Source organism: Mobula birostris, chromosome 8 (assembly GCF_030028105.1).
Source record: "Mobula birostris isolate sMobBir1 chromosome 8, sMobBir1.hap1, whole genome shotgun sequence".
NCBI lineage: Eukaryota > Metazoa > Chordata > Chondrichthyes > Myliobatiformes > Myliobatidae > Mobula > Mobula birostris.
Genome location: NC_092377.1, coordinates 135,125,161 through 135,143,639, shown reverse-complemented (window position 1 = coordinate 135,143,639; position 18,479 = coordinate 135,125,161). Strand labels below are relative to the sequence as shown.

Genomic DNA, 18,479 nt, shown 5'->3' with positions numbered 1-18,479 from the left:
ATTTAAACACTGTTCCAGATCGAAAAGGTCATGGAGACGAGGCACTTGCTGCTCTGTGAGGTTTACTCGTCTCTGCGCTGAACTGAGATTGTGTCTTACAATTAATGGACTCCTGAATTGACTGCAGTGATAACAGGCTTTGTGACTGTGGACTCACCTTCATGAGTTTCAGTTCTGAATGCTGTTTGTTTACTTTTATTGTTTGCACGATTTTTTTACTGCACACTGGGTGTTTGTGAAAGCCCTGGATAGAGTGGATGTGGAGAGGATGTTCCCTATAGTGGGTGAGTCTAGGACTAGGGGGCACAGTTTCAGAATAGAAGGATATTGTTTTAGAACAAAGATTACCAAAGGTTTGTGAATCTGCTTAATTCATTGCCACAGATGGCTGTGGAGGCAAAGTCATTGGGTGTATTTAAGGCAGAGGTTAATGGGTTCATGATTAGACAGAGTATCAAAGGTTACAGGGAGAAGGCAGGAGAATGGGGTTGAGAGGGATAATAAATCAGCCATGATGGAATGGCGGAGCAGACTCAATGGGTCAAATGATCTAATTCTGCTCCTATGTCTTATTGTCTTATATGGGATGGGATTCACATTGTGCAGTCCAGCCTACTGCACTGGCTGTAAGTTCTCTGTGTGTTTGTGCCTCATTTTAGCTATCATACAACAAACTCCTCTGCACTAATCTATGATGAATAACACTTTCATTGCCTATTTTGAGATACGTTGATAAGTTTTAAGATGGAAATACTGTACTTTAAAAGATTTTGACAATAATGTGTATATCATAACTATTTTCTCTCTTCTGTTTTTACTTATTATTGTCTTTATACTGACTTTATAGTGTATCTGCTTATTTTGAGAGTTTAAAACAGATGATATTAGAAAAAGTTCAAAGTTGAAAGCAAATTTATTATCAAAGTCCATTAAAAGGCATCCGTTAGTCTTGCGAGACCATGGATCTGCACCTGGAAAGTCTTCACTCTCCAGGGTGCAGGCCTGGGCAAGGTTGTATGGAAGACCAGCAGTTGCCCATACTGCAAGTCTCCCCTCTCCACGACACCGATGTTGTCCAAGGGAAGGGCATTAGGACCCATACAGCTTGGCACCAGTGTCACCGCAGAGCAATGTGTGATTAAGTGCCTTGCTCAAGGACACAACACGCTGCCTCAGCTGGGGCTTGAACTCACGACCTTCAGATCGCTAGTTGAATGCCTTAACCACTTGGCCACGTGCCCACATAGTCCATATAAGTCACCATATACTGTACAACACTGAGATTCATTTTCTTGTGGGCATACTCAATAAATCATTGGCAAACTTGAATATAGCATTGGACCTGTGCTTTGCCTCACAGTCATAAGTATAAAGTGAGTAGAGCAGGAGGCTAAGCACACAGCTCTGTGGTGGACCTGTGCTTATGGAAATTGTGGAGGAGATGGTGTTGGCAATCTGAACTGACTGAGGTCTGCAAGTGAGGCAACCGGGGATCCAGTTGTATAAGGAGGTATTGAGGCTAAGGTAATTGAGCTTATGGATTAGCTTTGAGGGAATGATGGTATTGAATGCTGAGTTGTAGTTGACAAAGAGCATCCTGATGTATGTATCTTTTCTGCCCAGATGTTCCAGGGTTGAGTGAAGAGCCAGTGAGATGGGATCTGCTGTGGACTTGTTGCTCTGGTAGGCGAATTGGAGCAGATCCAAGTCGCTTCTCAGGCAGCAGTTCATATGTTTCATCACCAACCTTTCAAAAGAGTTCGTCTCTGTGGATGTATCTGCTACTGGGTAATAGTCATTGAGACAGGTCACTACATTCTTCTTAAGCACCAATATATTTGAAGCCTGCTTGAAGCAGGTGGGTACCTCAGAATACTGAAGTGAGATCTCAGTGAACACTCCAGCCATTTAATCAGTACAGGTCTTTAGTACTTGGCCAGGTACCTCATCTGGTCCACTTGCTTTTCATGGATTCACCCTCCTGAAGGCTGCTTGCACATTGGCCTCAAGATTGAAATCACAGGATCATCGGGGGCTGTGGGAGCTCAAGATGGTTCCTCCATGTTTTAACGGTCAAAGGGAACATAGAAGGCATTGGGCGCATCTGAAAGTGAAGGCTTGCTGTTGCCTGTGGTGCTTGACTTAACTTTATAAGAGAGTGATAATATTCAAGTCCTGCCATAACTGTCGAGCATGCTTAGTTGATTGGAGTTTAGTCTGGAATTGCCACTTTGCCCCTGAGAAGGCTTTCCAGACATCGTACTTGAACCTCTTGTAACTTTCTTGGTCTTCTGTACCTTCTTCCCAACAGTAACAATGAGAAGAGGGCATGTCCTTGGTGGGGGTGGGGGGCCCTTAATGATGGACACTGCCTTCCTGAGGCACTGCTCCTTGAAGATGTCTTGGATGCTACAGAGGCAAGTACCCATGATGGAGCTGACTGATTTTACAAGTTTCTGCAACATATTTTGATCTCATTTAGCAGCACCCCCCCCCCATAGAGCCAGATGTAATGCTCTCCATGGTACGTTTGTAGAAGTTTTTGAGTGTTTTCGTTGACAAACCAAATCTCCTCAAACTCCTAATGAAATACAGGCACGGTCTTTCTTTCATGGTGTATTCATTCAGATCCACAGCTGAGTCCTTGAACATGGCCTAGTCCACCGACTGGAAGCAATCCCATCGCAGCTCCTCTGCCTCCCACGACCATCTCTTTGTTGTCCTAACCTCTGGAACTTTGCAGATAGGAGAAGGTCAGCCGAGTGATCCAATTTACCGTAAAGTGGTCATGGAACAGTAGGCATTCCTTATCTTAGTATAACAGTGTGTTGAAACTTCTGGTGCTACAGGTTATATGCTGATGGTAATTGGGCAGGGTTTTCTTCAACCAGACTTGGTTGAAATCCCCAACTATGATTTGAAGTGCATCGAGATGGACTGTTTCTTGTCTGGAGATGGTATCATGCAGTATCATGCAGGCCTTTTCCAGATCAGCAGTTTGGTCCATTCTGTAAATTGAGAAGCCGTCAGGTCTAATCGCTGTATCTTGGAGTGCTGGGAGCAAGCCACGTCTCATTCAGACATAGAACACAACAATCTCTCATTTCCCTTTGATACATCAATCTTGTCCTCAGGTTCTCAGTTTTGTTCTCCAGCAACTGCATTGTTTGCTAACAAGATACTGGGTAGTGTGGGCCTCATCCCTCTGCATTTCAGCCTGGCTTGGAATTCCAACCCCCCTTTCTGCCTCACTTCCGCTGGGGTGATAATCCTCTTAGAGACAAAGTACCTGCTTGGTCCATCAAGTCCTTCATAAGATCGTGAAATCTGTATTATTAAGCTGATCATTAAATACGTTGTTTAAAGGGAAATAGCATTCTGGAAATTGAAGTGAGGGTAATTTAATGTCATTATAATTGAGCCATGATGTGTACAAACTGGATGCTGTATTTCTAATATTGTAAAGTTTTAAGTGTATTTCATTGGCTGTGGAGTGTTCTGTGTTCCTGAAAGATAAGTGGAAAATGCTGAGTAACTACAAATCTCATTTACATTTACAAAGCTTTAGTTTCTGTGTGTCTGTGTTCCAGCTTTCTTTGTCTTGTTCCTGATGAAGTAAAAACATCACATCTTGTGACAGGATCTGGCTATGACACTTATCTTGTGGATGCTCATCAGCTGGTACGACAACTTTCCAAATTTTTTGAGGTCTGATTGTGTTTCCTGTAAGCCTGACCCAAAGTTAAATATTGGATATGGCCAAACATGATATGGGGTTACTAACCCCTCCTAATGGCTGATGCAGTAGTCCTATTGCACAGAAACACGATCTATGAAATACTGTATCCATGTCACTGTTCACTACCCATCTACATTAGTCCATAGTCTTCCATGTTTTGACAAGTATGTGTCTAGATACCTCTTACATGTTGTGGGAGTACCTGCCTCTGTCTCCACTGCCTTCATCCGGCTGGAAGCCTTCCCCATTTCCTTCGTCTCCACAGCTTTCTCCACAATGAAACTGAAGAGAAATACTCATTAAAAATCTCACCCCTTGGTTCCACACACAAACAGCCATGCAAATCTTTAAGGGGACCTATTCTCTCCGTAGCTACCCTTTTACTCTCAATGTAACTATAGAATCTCTTGGCATTTTGCCTACCTTACCTGCCAGATCCTTCCTTAAGAAAAAAAGATCTTCCCATCCTCTTGTGCCCTCTTAATTTCTCTCTTAAGTGAACTGCAGTCATCAAGAGATTTCCTAGTTGCCAGTTGTTTATGCACAGAGTATGCCTCCCCCTTTTTCTTAATAGAGCCTCAATATTTCTCATTAGCTAGAGTTCTCAAAACCTGCCAGCCCAGCCCTTCACCCTAATAGGAACATGCTGGCCCTGAACTCCTGCATCACACCTTGAAAAAGATGCTGCAAACACTCAACCTCTGCAAGAACTCGCATAGATGTTCCAAAGTTCGCTCTGCCTCAGTTCAGGGCCAGTTGTATCCTTTCCAATAACCATTTTGAAATTAATTGAGTTATGGACAGTAAACCCACATGCTTGCTAACAGACACTTGCTGTAGCTCATTTCTCAGGAGGAGATCCAGTGTTGCACCATCTCTAGTAGTTCCATCTATGTATTGATAAAGGAATCTTTCTTGGACACGTTTAATAGTAATTTACACTCCATCCAAGCCCTTTCTACTATTGCGGGCCTAGTCAATGTTAGGGAAGTTAAAATCTCCCTTTTATACTGTCCTGGTATGTTTGTAATCTGTCTACATATCTGCTGCTCCAGTTCCTGTTGACTTCTGCAGGGCCTATAATGAGTCCCACCAGAGTGACAATCTTCTTTCTTTTTCTAAGTTGCACCAATATGACCTCAATGGATGATCCCCCAAGAATATTCTCTCTAAGGACCTTTGTATCTTCTTTCAGCAAGAATGCAACTCCCTCCTCCTATTTTAGCTGCCTCTGTGTTGCCCCCCCCCCCATAGCACCTTTACCTGGAATCTGCCTCCATTACTGCCCTTGGTAACACATTCTGAGTTTTGACAAAGAACCACCAACACGAAGCGTTGATTATTTCTCTCCCCACAGATGCTGCCCAGCTTGATGTGTTTTCATTTTCTGTTTTTATTCTCTTCACTCCTTGTGCTTAAAGAAAAGTTTTTCTCAGCTTAGTATCTGGTTGCCAGAATCACAGTTAATTATTGATGTCTTTGAGTCGCCTAAAACATACTGTATATCAGTATACGGAGGCAGACTGAATGCCACACTAACCCTGTGCAATGTCCCACTGACCCAGTCTGTACAAGTGCTGTACCCCATGACTCCACCTGTGACTGGCCCCAGTCATTCATGCCCTTCACCAACTGTGCCATGACCAGCAGACCAGACTGGGGTCTTGACATGCCGCACAGATCAGACTCCAGCAGTGTCCTGTTACTCAGATTAATGCTCCACTGTCTGTGCCTTGGCCCTGGTTCCACCTGTGTTCAACCCCTGATTCAGCCTCACCTCACCATGGGCCCAGGCTTCCCTAACACTGCCATTCAGACTCATGCCAAAGCCACAAAGAAACAGCTTCATCCTGAGCTCTGTCCGTGAGTTGGAGGCCTGTGGCCCTTGGACCAGGCAACTGGAGGGAGTGCTGTAGCCCAGTCCCATCTGCCTGCTTCCAGAAATTGAGGATCCACCGTGCCCTTCCTGTACTTCCATGTTTCCTACTGTTCTGTCTACCCTCCCCAGTCGCACACCCACACTGCCTCCTCCCACTGGCCCTACCTTCTCCCCACGTCGCACACATCCCCCACTGTCCTTCGGCCCTTCATCATCCCACTCCTGCCAACCACCATCATACACCCTCTCCCTCGTCCAACATTCCTCCATCATGTCACAACCCCCACCCACGATCTAACATCTTCTCCCCCATTCCACACCCCCCCCATTGTGTCAGAACACCCACACCCTCTTCCCCTGTGCCTTGACCCCACATACCATTCCACAACCTCCCCATCCCACACTCACCCCAACTGTACCACACCCTCTTCCCCCTCCCATGCCCTCTGTCTCACCCCCCCATACCACACGCTCCTCCTCACTCCCCCTCACCCCGTCCCACAGACCCCCATCGTGCCACATACTCCCCACCATAGTATACCCTTACCCCGTACCACACTTACCCCCATAACGTTTCCTGAATCCCATACACCACACGCTCTCAGTTTCACACCCTTTACCCCCCCATTCCACACCCACTCCCTGTCTCACTATTCCTCACTGTCCCACACCCTTCCACTGTCCCACTCACTACCATCCCACATTACCCCAACACTGTGCCACCCCATCTCCCCTCCCTCCCTACTGTGGCCCATTGCCCAGGGCAAAATAGGCTACATTGATGTGTGCTCTGCAGTTCCAGGGGTGCTGGGCCAATGTCAGAGGCTGGAAGTGGCCAGCTGACTGCCATTCCTCGACAAGCCATTCGCCTGTGGTATTTTATGAAGGAGACTTCCTGAAGATGCTGTTCGACAGGATGACGCAGATCTTGCACCAGGTAATTTACAACAGAATAGAAAGGACAGCATGGCACTGGTTGTCATTTCTTCCTGGAGAGAGGGAGCACAGTCAGTCACGGCTCAATGCAGGAGTGCTCCCAACTCTGAATCACACGTCCATGGATCCAGGTCCCATTCTGACACTTCAGCTGAGGTAGTGCTAGGCTACCAGGACATGGGGTCTGAGGCTTGCAGTACCTTTGGAGGACAGTACTGCAGAGTTATTAAACTGACAGAGTTGGGTTCCATAGCATTAGTATTAGGAATGCTGCATCTCTGTAGTAGTCATTTTCCAGCAGACTCCATTTTCCTTCAGTGGGTGTCAGAAACCCTCCAGCACCATTTAGGTGGAGTGCTCCCCAGTGTCTTGGCCAAAGTCTGTATTTAAACCAGGCCATCGTCTTATTGCTGTCATTGGGGAACTTGACTGCTGCTTTTTCTACAATTATAACAGTGCTAACTGTTCACAGGCAATGTATTAGCACTGACTGCTAATAAGAGAGTGATTGAGGGCTGACCATGGATGTTGTGTCCTAGCTGTCTAGATACACAAGCCTTGGCAGTATGACATGGGGAGCAGGCTGTGCCCAAGTAGCAACCCCCTCCACACATCTGATGAACCCAGAGAAATGGCAGAGACCGATACAGTTTGGAACCAGCAGCGTTGCAGGAGTTGTCAGTCAGCATTGAACTCAATGTAGGACTGCGTCAGGGACTCCAGCTCCGGATTTTTCCCTTAGGGTTTACTCCCAAAGCCTTCCCCATCAGCAGGTATAGGTGCAAGGCAGTGGAGGTTTTAAATCAGAGTTTTCTTTCTAGATGAGCCTCTGACAACCAAGCCCAGCTCCTGGCCTTCACGTATGGTTTAGTTACTCAGCCTGGCAGAACCGTTTCTACTGATAGGAGAAGGGGCAAAGGCAGGTTACGTGTGCCTTAAAAGCAGGCGCTTTGGACAGAGGGGGCTCATCAGCCATGGTTGGCTCATGAGAAAGAGAAGGAATAAATGGATCACTTTGAGATTGATTCATGGAGTGCTGTCTTGGGCAGTGGCGATTTACAATTAATATCAATGATTGAAGGTAACGTGTTTATATTTTGCTAACATTACAAAATTGATGAGAATGAAACAGAGATATAAATCAGGAGCACAAGTAAGTATTCTCCATGCATCTGTGTGAGTACAGTGCACCAAAAGGAAGTTGCCACAATCCAGGATAAAGCCCCCCACTTGATTGGTATTCATACACCCAATACTCCTTGCAACAAAGGTCAGTAGACCACTTATGTTCCACTTGTGCGGATCTGTTAGACATTATGTAGTCCCAATTCATTTAAATTATTTTTGCATTTTTATTCTCCTTCTTAAAGTGCATAATTGTTTTTCTCCTTCCTTCGAGCATAACACAGTATAGCTCAGGAACAGGTGCATTCTTGCATTCTCTTGTCAGTTTAGTGTCATCTGCAAATTTGAAAATGTCATAAAAATGTTATATTGCATTGGTTCCTCCAGTTCATTGACGTATATTGTGAATAACTGGGCTGAACACTGATGCTGTGGCACCTGGGAAAGATCCATTTAATCCCACTGCTCCTGTCAGTCAAACAATTCCAAAACTATGTCATTCTTGAGGACTTTCATTAACTTAAGTGGGTTCTTATCAAAAGGGATGGATAAAACATTCTGGTCTGTCCTGTGGGGCTGACATCTCATAAATAAAAATACTTGATGGATTAGGGAAGTTGGCAGATGGAGCATGATGTAGGGAAGTGGGATTCACGGACAGATAACATGTTGTACACACAGTGAGCTGTAGGACGTTCTAGTTTTGACTGGGGAGGTAAATTATAAGAAGGGTTCAAGAGCTTGAGATTAAGGAAGACAGAGGGGTCATGGAAAGCATTGGATGGAGCCTTAATGGTAGTGACTAGTAAATAATCCTGAACTGAACGTTCTGTGGTGAGGGTGAAATGCTTAGCAAGCTTGTACTGAATGCTTCTTGCTTTTCTACTTAAATAGGAATTCTTGATTGTATTGAAGATTACATCCTAATAATTTTCATTTCAGCCTTATGACCTGAATTTGCAGATAACGTCTGTGATTTCAAAAGTTGCACTCTTCCCTCATCCTCACCTCCATGAGTATTTGCTGGACCCGTTTATTAACCTGGTTCCCGGCTGCAGGTCTCTCTTCTCTATCATTGTCCGAGTGAGTATTTGCATTACATAAATTGAACGAAAGGTCAATATCAGGAAGGGCTAAGTAGTTGGACTACAGAACAGGAATAGCCGCGAGTGAATGGATAGAGGATTAATGAAAATATCCTGATAGGTTGAACATCGAATCGATTTTAATGCTGCAGTGGAAACAGGAGCAAGGGCCTTCTAAATATGGCAATAAATAGCTTCTGAACTCGGCTTCAGTTTATAAAGAATCAAGGAGAGCTATAATAATTTGCAAAGTCCTTATGCATGAACGGGCAGCCTGTTGCCTCTAGTACCAGGCTGATAACGGAAGCAAAGTGGCAAGGTCAGAATTTGCTTTTTTCTAGTTGTCAAAATAAACATTATTGTAAAATTGCCTCTGGAAATCTTGTCCTAACACTGTTTCCGGGTCTGGCCCATGGGAGTCTGGTCCCAACCAACAGTGCTGATTTTTCATAGCCCTTGAAGTGGTTTGATTGCAGTAGATGCTCACTGTGGAATGGTCATGGCCTGAGAATGACCTGGTGAAAGCACTCAAGGAGAGTTCATTAAACTCTTTCCTAATCAGTCTCGTATTCACTCTCCACTTCTCAGGTAATTGGTGACCTCATGCAGAAGATACAGAGAATCCCACAGTTTGATAACAAATTACTTCTCCTCAGAAGGCAGCTGATGGGATTAGAACCTGAAGACATGTAAGTTGACTAGTCATTCGACGTTTAGTTATATTAAGCCTTGTTAAAGCAGGTTTACTGTTCATTCTTTGTAGAACAGTAAGATGGTGGAGGAGTTAGTGGGACAACAATTTCAGAGAGATCAAATTTTAACATTGGTTGGGCATTTAAGTTCAGTATCAAAATTAAACTACTGAATATTTTAAAATGTTAATTCCTATGGAGTAAGCAGTTTGCTCCCTTATATCACTGCAGACTCACTGACACGAGTGATTTCTGATTTCTGAAGTACCCAGGATGTATATCAGTCAAAGGTCGGATAGTGCTAGACAATAACTGCTGGGTTTGAGGGTGACATCAGATCCATTCACTGCAGGAGATTCAATCTTCTTCGGCTTCCCTACGGCATTTCCTATCATAAATAGGGATGGTCACACAATATTCAATTTCATTTTAGTTCAAAGTACATTTATTATCAAAATATGTGTATATTATACAACCTTGAGATTTGTCTGCTTACGGCAGCCACACCGCTCGTCTCTTCATTGTTTGCGGTGTTAGTTTACCACAGAAAAAGAGTTATTTATAAAGCATTTAGTTGTATTTCTTTCTTTATGAACCACCAATAAGTTGTCACCCATCTTCAGTAGCACCATCATAAACCAGAAGTTTAAACCTTAAATCTTAAACCACAAATGAGTCAGGCCATGATTGTGTGCAAAGGTTAGGCAAGCACTGATAGATGGTGAGTACAGTTCGTGCTGCCTAACGATCTACAACAAGAGAGAGAGTACAACCACCTATCTTTACCGTACAATGCCATTACTCTCGCCGAGCCCCCTTCCCCCGACCACTGATGCACCATGAAACGGGCCCTACAGCTCGGTCATCCATGCCGATCAAGTTGCCTCTATGGGCTAGTCTGTTTGCTTGTGCTTAGCCCACATCCCCCTAAATCTTTTTGATTCAAGTACCTGTCCAAGTGTCTTTTAGACATTGTAATTGTACCCACCTCTATCACTTCCACTGACAGCTCATTGCACATATCCACTAGCCTCTCACCTTAAACCTATGCCCTTTAGTAAACCCCAACCCTTGGGAAATACTGTGACCAACACCCCTCACATCTCTTTTTATACCTGTAAAAGCTCACCCCTCAGCCACTTAGCTCCAGGGTAAAAAAAAAACAGCTTATCCAATCTCTCCTTATAACGTGAGTCCCCAAGTCCCAGCAATGTCCTTGTGAATGTTCTACACCCTTTCTATCTTAACGACTTCCTTCCTTCCTATAGCTGGTAACCAAAACTGCACACCATGTTCTGAGCGTGGTTCCACCATTGTCTTGTGACAATGCTACAATTCTTGCCCTGACCAATGAAGGCAAGCACGCCAGATGCCTGCTTCACCAGCCAGTCTGCCTGTATCAGCATTTTCAGGGAACTATTCCTGCAGATTTCTCTGTGCTGCAACACTCTGCTGGGACTTGCCGCTTACTGTACAAGTCGTGCCCTGGTTTAACTAACCAAAATGCATCACCTCAGAATTGGAGTTGGAGTTATGTCATGTGAAATGTGTTGCATTGCAGCAGCAATACAGTGCAGATTTTTAAAAATGCAATAGATTACAAATAATGCAATAAAAATGAACAGTAAGGTAGGTCTCCCTGGATTCATGGACTGTTCAGAAATCTGATGGCAGAGGGAAAGAAGCGTTTCCAAATCATTAAGTGTGGGGCTTACCCCCCCCCCCCAAACCAGTGGTAGTAACAGGAAGGCATGTCCCACATGGTGAGGGTTCTTGGTGATTAATGCTGCCTTCTTGAGGCACTGCATCATGAAGGTGTTCTCGGTGGGCAGGGTTGTGCCCATGATGGAACTGGCTGAGTCTGCAGCCTCCTATCCTGTGCGTTGGAGTGTCCATACCAAGTGGTGATGCAATCAGTTAGAGTGCTCTCCACCACACATATGTAGAAATTGGTGATACTCCTGACGAAGTAGGTTTGCCTTCATCATCATTGCGTCAATGTATCAGGCCTAGGAACTTGAAGCTGCTCATCCTTTCCACAATGAGGACAGACGAGGGTTCGCCCAACTTCTACAATCAGTTCCTTGGTCTTGCTGACATTGGGTGTGAGGTTGTTGTTGTGACATCATCCAACGAGTCAATCAATCTCAGTCCTGCATGTCTCCTTGCTGCCGCCCGAAATTCTACCAGCCACAGTGGTGTCGGCCACACGTCATGAGTATGGAGAGTAGGACAGTGGGCACGCATCCTTTGTTGTCTGTCAGCAAGGAGATAATGTTATTACCGATCTGTACTGATTGTGGTCTCCCAATAAGTTATTTGAAGGTACAAAGGGTTGTAAAGAGGATCACTTTATGAAGCGTGGTGATTACTACTTAGGAATGATGCTGTTGAACGCCAGGGTGTAATCAATAAACAGCAGCTTGGGTTTGTGGACCGTTTTGTAGTTGTTTAGATGCTCCAAAATAGACAGCCAGAAAAACTGCATCCCCTGTAGACCTGTTGGGGCAGTAGGCAAATCGCAACAGCTTGCTCAGACAGGAACTAATTCTGCCAAAACCAACTTCTCGAAGTACTTCATTACAGTAGATAGGAGTGCTACCAGGCAAGATCACCCTTCACAGGCTTTGTATTCATACAAGTTAAATTCCATTTGCCATTCCTTGGCCCACTTGATCTCTGCAATTTCCTTATGTTCATTGCTCTGAGTCCCTTAGAAAAGTACAGCACAGAAACAGGCCCTTCAGCCCATCTAATCCATGCTGAAACCATTTAAACTGCCTACTGCCTTTGACCTTCACCAGGACCATAGCCCTACCAGCCATGTACCTATCATAATTTCACTTAAATGTTGAAATCAAGCTTGCATGCACCACTTGTGCTGGCAGCTCATTCCATACTTTCACGACCCTCTGAGTGAAGAAGTTTCCCCTCATGTTTCCCTTAAACATTTCATCTTTCACCCATAACCTTTGGTTATAGTCCCACACAACCTCAGTGGAAAAAGCCTGCTTGCATTTACCCTATCTATACCCCTCATAAGTTTGTATATCTCTATCAAATCTCTTCTCAATCTTGTACTTTCTAAGGAATTAACTGATTCAATTGTTCCTTATAACTCAGGTCCTCTACTCCTAGCAACATCCTTGTTAAATTTCTTTGTACTCTTTCAACCTTATTTACATCTTCCCTGTAGGTAGGTAACACAAACTGCACACACTACTCCAAATGTTGATAGGCAGCATTTGTAAGCTTAAAATGAGAGCGCAGGAATTTGAAACTGTACTTGATTTTAAATTCAGATATTAACTCAATATTGGTGTTTGTGAACATTTTGCAGGTTGGATCATGCAATGTTACTAAAAGGAGTGATTGTCCTGGAGGAATTCTGCAAGGAGCTGGCTGCAATATCATTTGTTAAAACGTCAACAGAACCTGACTAAGCCGAGATAGGTTGGGATTGTGGACACGATTGAACTATGTTACTGAATGAAGTGCATCTGTTTCCTCTTCGCCACAGTATGGACCTTCCGTCCACTAGGATTTGCATTGAGCAGTTGGACTTCTTGTCACTGTGCTTTTTAAATAATCTATTCTTCTTTGTCCTGAGATAAATAGCCTGAACTTAGCTGCACCTATGAGTGGGTGAGCTGTATTGTGCTGGGAATAAGGACTTGTTACTCAACTTTCATCAGTGGAACTCAATTTGCACCAAGACCAAATGTTGGTCTCCTGAATGATACTCATCACAACACTCGCTCCCTAAACATCTCTTCTCAGTTTTTCCCATCCTTTCTTTACTCCCCTCCCCTTTCTGGATTTTAATTGTACATTGTTATTAACTGACAATGTGCCCTGACTCAGAACGCACAAACTATAAGATTATATAAAATAATCTGAGTGAAATGTTTCAACATTTCCAAATTGTCTGAGAATATATAAATGCAAGTCTTATTTGTCTTTAAAGATGAATTAATTACACTGGACAGCAAATTTTTTCCAAAGTGTTGCTTCCTCATTTTTTTTTGTGGTTATGTGGCTTCAAGCTGAGCTCAGATATAACTTCAGCCTACTTGTATCACGTAGGAATTTGGAGGAACAAGAAATTAATTTTTATTGAATATAATGTGTTTAATTGCTGAAGTTTTGCCATAGTTCTACTAAGTTAACAATGTTTCGATGATGATTTTCCTTTGTAGTCAGTGGCTTCTTGCTTAAGTGTCCAACAATAATTATCCAGCACTGGTGGATTCCAGTTGCCCTGATACTGTTTCTCCATGACCACAATGTCACCGTGCTCACCACTGACTGTGCCAAGATTTTCAGGGAAGAAGTCTAAACGGGAATGCAGAAGATGAATCTTAGTGACATGTTGCACTTCATGGTTTTGTATGCTTAAAGCATGTTGACATAGCTTGGTGCTGTGTAGTTGCCAAGAAACTTTGCAACAACATCCTTGAATGCTTTCCACGGAATTTTCTCTAGTCCCACTAGAAGTTCTTCGAATTGCCTGTCGTTGATGACCTGTTTGATTGGTAGTACAACAAAAATGCCTTTCTTACTATTGGCATCTGTTATTCTGGGAAACATCTATCTCAAATATTGAAATCTTTCACCTTCCATGTTCATCACTTTCACAAAATTTTTCATAAGCCCCTATTTTATATGAAGAGGAGTCAAAAATATCTTTGCTGGGTCTACAAGTGGCTTGTGTGCCACACTTTTCTGCCCTGCTTACAAAGTGGCCAATCTTTTTAAATGTAATGAGATTCTTTAGTACGACTGTCCTATTTGCAAATGAAGCAACAGTACTTGGTGTATCTGAGCAGCATTTCCAGGAACAGCACTACTGTTTTCAGATCACCACAGACATTCCAGTTGTAGTTGCTATATTGTATGTGTAGGAACCAGTTGTAGTTGCTATATTGCATGTCAAGGAACCAACTAGAGAGCAGGCCATTCTAGATTGGGTATTAAGCAATGAGGAAGGGTTAATTAGCAATCTTATCGTGAGAGGCCCCTTGGGTAAGAGTGACCATAATATGGTGGAATTCTTCATTAAGATGGAGAGTGACATAGTTAATTCAGAAACAAAGGTTCTGAACTTAAAGAAGGGTAACTTTGAAGGTATGAGACCTGAATTAGCTAAGATAGACTGGCAAATAATACTTAAAGGGTTGACGGTGGATCTGCAATGACAAGCATTTAAAGATCGCATGGATGAACTACAACAATTGTTCATCCCAGTTTGGCAAAAGAATAAATCAGGGAAGGTAGTGCACCCATGGCTGACAAGGGAAATTAGGGATAGTATCAATTCCAAAGAAGAAACATACAAATTAGCCAGAAAAAGCGGCTCACCTGAGGACTGGGAGAAATTCAGAGTCTAGCAGAGGAGGACAAAGGGCTTAATTAGGAAAGGGAAAAGAGATTATGAGAGAAAACTGGCATTGAACATAAAAACTGACTGTAAAAGCTTTTATAGATATGTGAAAAGAAAAAGATTGGTTAAGACAAATGTCGGTCCCTTACAGACAGAAACATGTGAATTGATTATGGGGAACAAGGACATGGCAGACCAATTGAATAACTACTTTGGTTCTGTCTTCACTAAGGAGGACATAAATAATCTTCTGGAAATAGGGGACAGAGGGTCTAGTAAGATGGAGGAACTGAAGGAAATACATGTTAGTAGGGAAGTGGTGTTAGGTAAATTGAAGGGATTAAAGGCAGATAAATCCCCAGGGCCAGATGGTCTGCATCCCAGAGTGCTCAAGAAAGTAGCCCAAGAAATAGTGGATGCATTAGTGATAATTTTTCAAAACTCTTTAGATTCTGGACTAGTTCCTGAGGATCGGAGGGTGGCTAATGTAACCCTGCTTTTTAACAAAGGAGGGAGAGAGAAACTGGGGAATTATAGACCGGTTAGCCTAACATCAGTGGTGGGGAAAATGCTAGAGTCAGTTATCAAAGATGTGATAACAGCACATTTGGAAAGCGGTGAGATCATCGGACAAAGTCAGCATGGATTTGTGGAAGGAAAATCATGTCTGACGAATCTCATAGAATTTTTTGAGGATGTAACTAGTAGAGTGGATAGGGGAGAACCAGTGGATGTGGTATATTTGGATTTTTAAAAGGCTTTTGACAAGGTCCCACACAGGAGATTAGTGTGCAAACTTAAAGCACACAGTATTGCGGGTATGGTATTGATGTGGATAGAGAATTGGTTGGCAGACAGGAAGCAAAGAGTGGGAATAAACGGGACCTTTTCAGAATGGCAGGCGGTGACTAGTGGGGTACCGCAAGGCTCAGTGCTGGGACCCCAGTTGTTTACAATATATATTAATGACTTAGACGAGGGAATTAAATGCAGTATCTTCAAGTTTGCGGATGACACGAAGCTGGGCAGCAGTGTTAGCTGTGAGGAGGATGTTAAGAGGATGCAGGGTGACTTGGATAGGTTAGGTGAGTGGGCAAATTCATGGCAGATGCAATTTAATGTGGATAAGTGTGAGGTTATCCACTTTGGTGGTAAAAACAGGAAAACAGATTATTATCTGAATGGTGGCCAATTAGGAAAAGGGGAGGTGCAACAAGACCTGGGTGTCATTATACACCAGTCATTGAAAGTGGGCATGCAGGTACAGCAGGCGGTGAAAAAGGCGAATGGTATGCTGGCATTCATAGCAAGAGGATTCGAGTACAGGAGCAGGGAGGTACTACTGCAGTTGTGCAAGGCCTTGGTGAGACCACGCCTGGAGTATTGTGTACAGTTTTGGTCCCCTAATCTGAGGAAAGACATTCTTGCCATAGAGGGAGTACAAAGAGAGTTCACCAGATTGATTCCTGGGATGGCAGGACTTTCATATAATGAAAGAATGAATTGGCTAGGCTTATACTCGTTGGAATTTAGAAGATTGAGGGGGGATCTGATTGAAACGTATAAAATCCTAAAGGGATTGGACAGGCTAGATGCAGGAAGATTGTTCCCAATGTTGGGGAAGTCCAGAACAAGGGGTCACAGTTTGAGGATAAAGGGGAAGCCTTTTAGGACCGAGATGAGGAAAAACTTCTTCACTCAGAGAGTGGTGAATCTGTGGAATTCTCTACCACAGGAAACAGTTGAGGCCAGTTCATTGGCTATATTTAGGAGGGAGTTAGATATGGCCCTTGTGGTTAAAGGGATCAGGGGGTATGGAGAGAAGGCAGGTACAGGGTTCTGAGTTGGATGATCAGCCATGATCATACTGAATGGCGGTGCAGGCTCAAAGGGCCGAATGGCCTACTCCTGCACCTAATTTCTATGTTTCAACAAGACTTCTAAATTTCGGTGTTTTTTTTTCCATGTGTACTGCATAGCCAATTGGTATTGAAGGGTGGACACTGCCATTGTGTAGTAGACAACAGGAATTCTGCAGATGCTGGAAATGCAAGCAACACACATAAAAGTTGCTGGTGAACGCAGCAGGCCAGGCAGCATCTCTAGGAAGAGGTGCAGTCGACGTTTCAGGCCAAGACCCATTTGTCGGGACTAACTGAAGGAAGAGTGAGTAAGAGATTTGAAAGTGGGAGGGGGAGGGGGAGATCCAAAATAATAGGAGAAGACAGGAGGGGGAGGGATGGAGCCAAGAGCTGGACAGGTGATAGGCAAAAGGGATACGAGAGGATCATGGGACAGGAGGTCCAGGAAGAAAGACGGGGGGGGGGGACCCAGAGGATGGGCAAGGGGTATATTCAGAGGGACAGAGGGAGAAAAAGGGGAATGAGAGAAAGAATGTGTGTATAAAAATAAGTAACAGATGGGGTACGAGGGGGAGGTGGGGCATTAGCGGAAGTTAGAGAAGTCAATGTTCATGCCATCAGGTTGGAGGCATATTATTCTCCATAACTTCCGCCACCTCTAACGGGATCTCACCACTAAGCACATCTTTCCCTCCCCCCCCCTCTGCATTCCGCAGGGATCGCTCCCTACGCGTCTCCCTTGTCCATTCGTCCCCCCCATCCCTCCCCACTGATCTCCCTCCTGGCACTTATCTGTGTAAGCGGAACAAGTGCTACACATGCCCTTACACTTCCTCCCTTACCAGCATTCAGGGCCCCAAACAGTCCTTCCAGGTGAGGCAATACTTCACCTGTGAGTGGGCTGGGGTAATATACTGCGTCCGGTGCTCCCGATGTGGCCTTTTATATATTGGCGAGACCCGACGCAGACTGGGAGACCACTTTGCTGAACACCTACGCTCTGTCCGCCAGAGAAAGCAGGATCTCCCAGTGGCCACACATTTTAATTCCACATCCCATTCCCATTCTGACATGTCTATCCACGGCCTCCTCTACTGTAAAGATGAAGCCACACTCAGGTTGGAGGAACAACACCTTATATTCCGTCTGGGTAGCCTCCAACCTGATGGCATGAACATCGACTTCTCTAACTTCCGCTAATGCCCCACCTCCCCCTCGTACCCCATCTGTTACTTATTTTTATACACACATTCTTTCTCTCATTCCCCTTTTTCTCCCTCTGTCCCTCTGAATATACCCCTTGCCCATCCTCTGGTTCCCCCCCCCCACCCTTTTCTTTCTCCCTAGGCCTCCTGTCCCATGATCCTCTCATATCCCTTTTGCCAATCACTTGTCCAGCTCTTGGCTCCATCCCTCCCCCTCCTGTCTTCTCCTATCATTTTGGATCTCCCCCTCCCCCTCCCACTTTCAAATCTCTTACTAGCTCTTCTTTCAGTTAGTCTTGACGAAGGGTCTCGGCCTGAAACGTCGACTGCACCTCTTCCTAGAGATGCTGCCATTGTGTAGTAGCTCAGTTTTCAGGCTTAACACTGAGAATCAATAACAAGATGCCATTGCTGCGGATCTTGCTGGCACACCCAGACTTGTCTGGACAAGATGGAAAACTTTTCAGCTTACATTGTGGGCAGTGTTTTAATTGACTTGAATTAGGAATTGAAATAACAAATATAGGCGATTCCAAAAAAAAAATGGTGTGTGATAGGAAAATTTCTTGGTGA

At 44.2% G+C, this 18,479-nt stretch overlaps 1 protein-coding gene across 2 annotated transcripts in view; it reads left to right on the top strand.

Moving 5' to 3' along the window:
* LOC140201736 (FHF complex subunit HOOK interacting protein 2A-like) overlaps nucleotides 1-18,479 on the top strand; it is an 87,179-nt gene that overhangs the window by 55,747 nt on the left and 12,953 nt on the right. The window contains exons 13-17 of one of the 2 annotated variants that reach the window (XM_072266337.1): nucleotides 3,591-3,681; nucleotides 6,415-6,555; nucleotides 8,622-8,762; nucleotides 9,353-9,453; nucleotides 12,797-13,481. In XM_072266337.1, the coding sequence (XP_072122438.1) occupies nucleotides 3,591-3,681; nucleotides 6,415-6,555; nucleotides 8,622-8,762; nucleotides 9,353-9,453; nucleotides 12,797-12,899 (577 nt within the window). In that variant the 3' untranslated portion in view covers nucleotides 12,900-13,481. Of the gene's footprint in view, nucleotides 1-3,590; nucleotides 3,682-6,414; nucleotides 6,556-8,621; nucleotides 8,763-9,352; nucleotides 9,454-12,796; nucleotides 13,482-18,479 lie in introns of those variants that run through there. The other variant, XM_072266338.1, reaches the window with a different exon arrangement.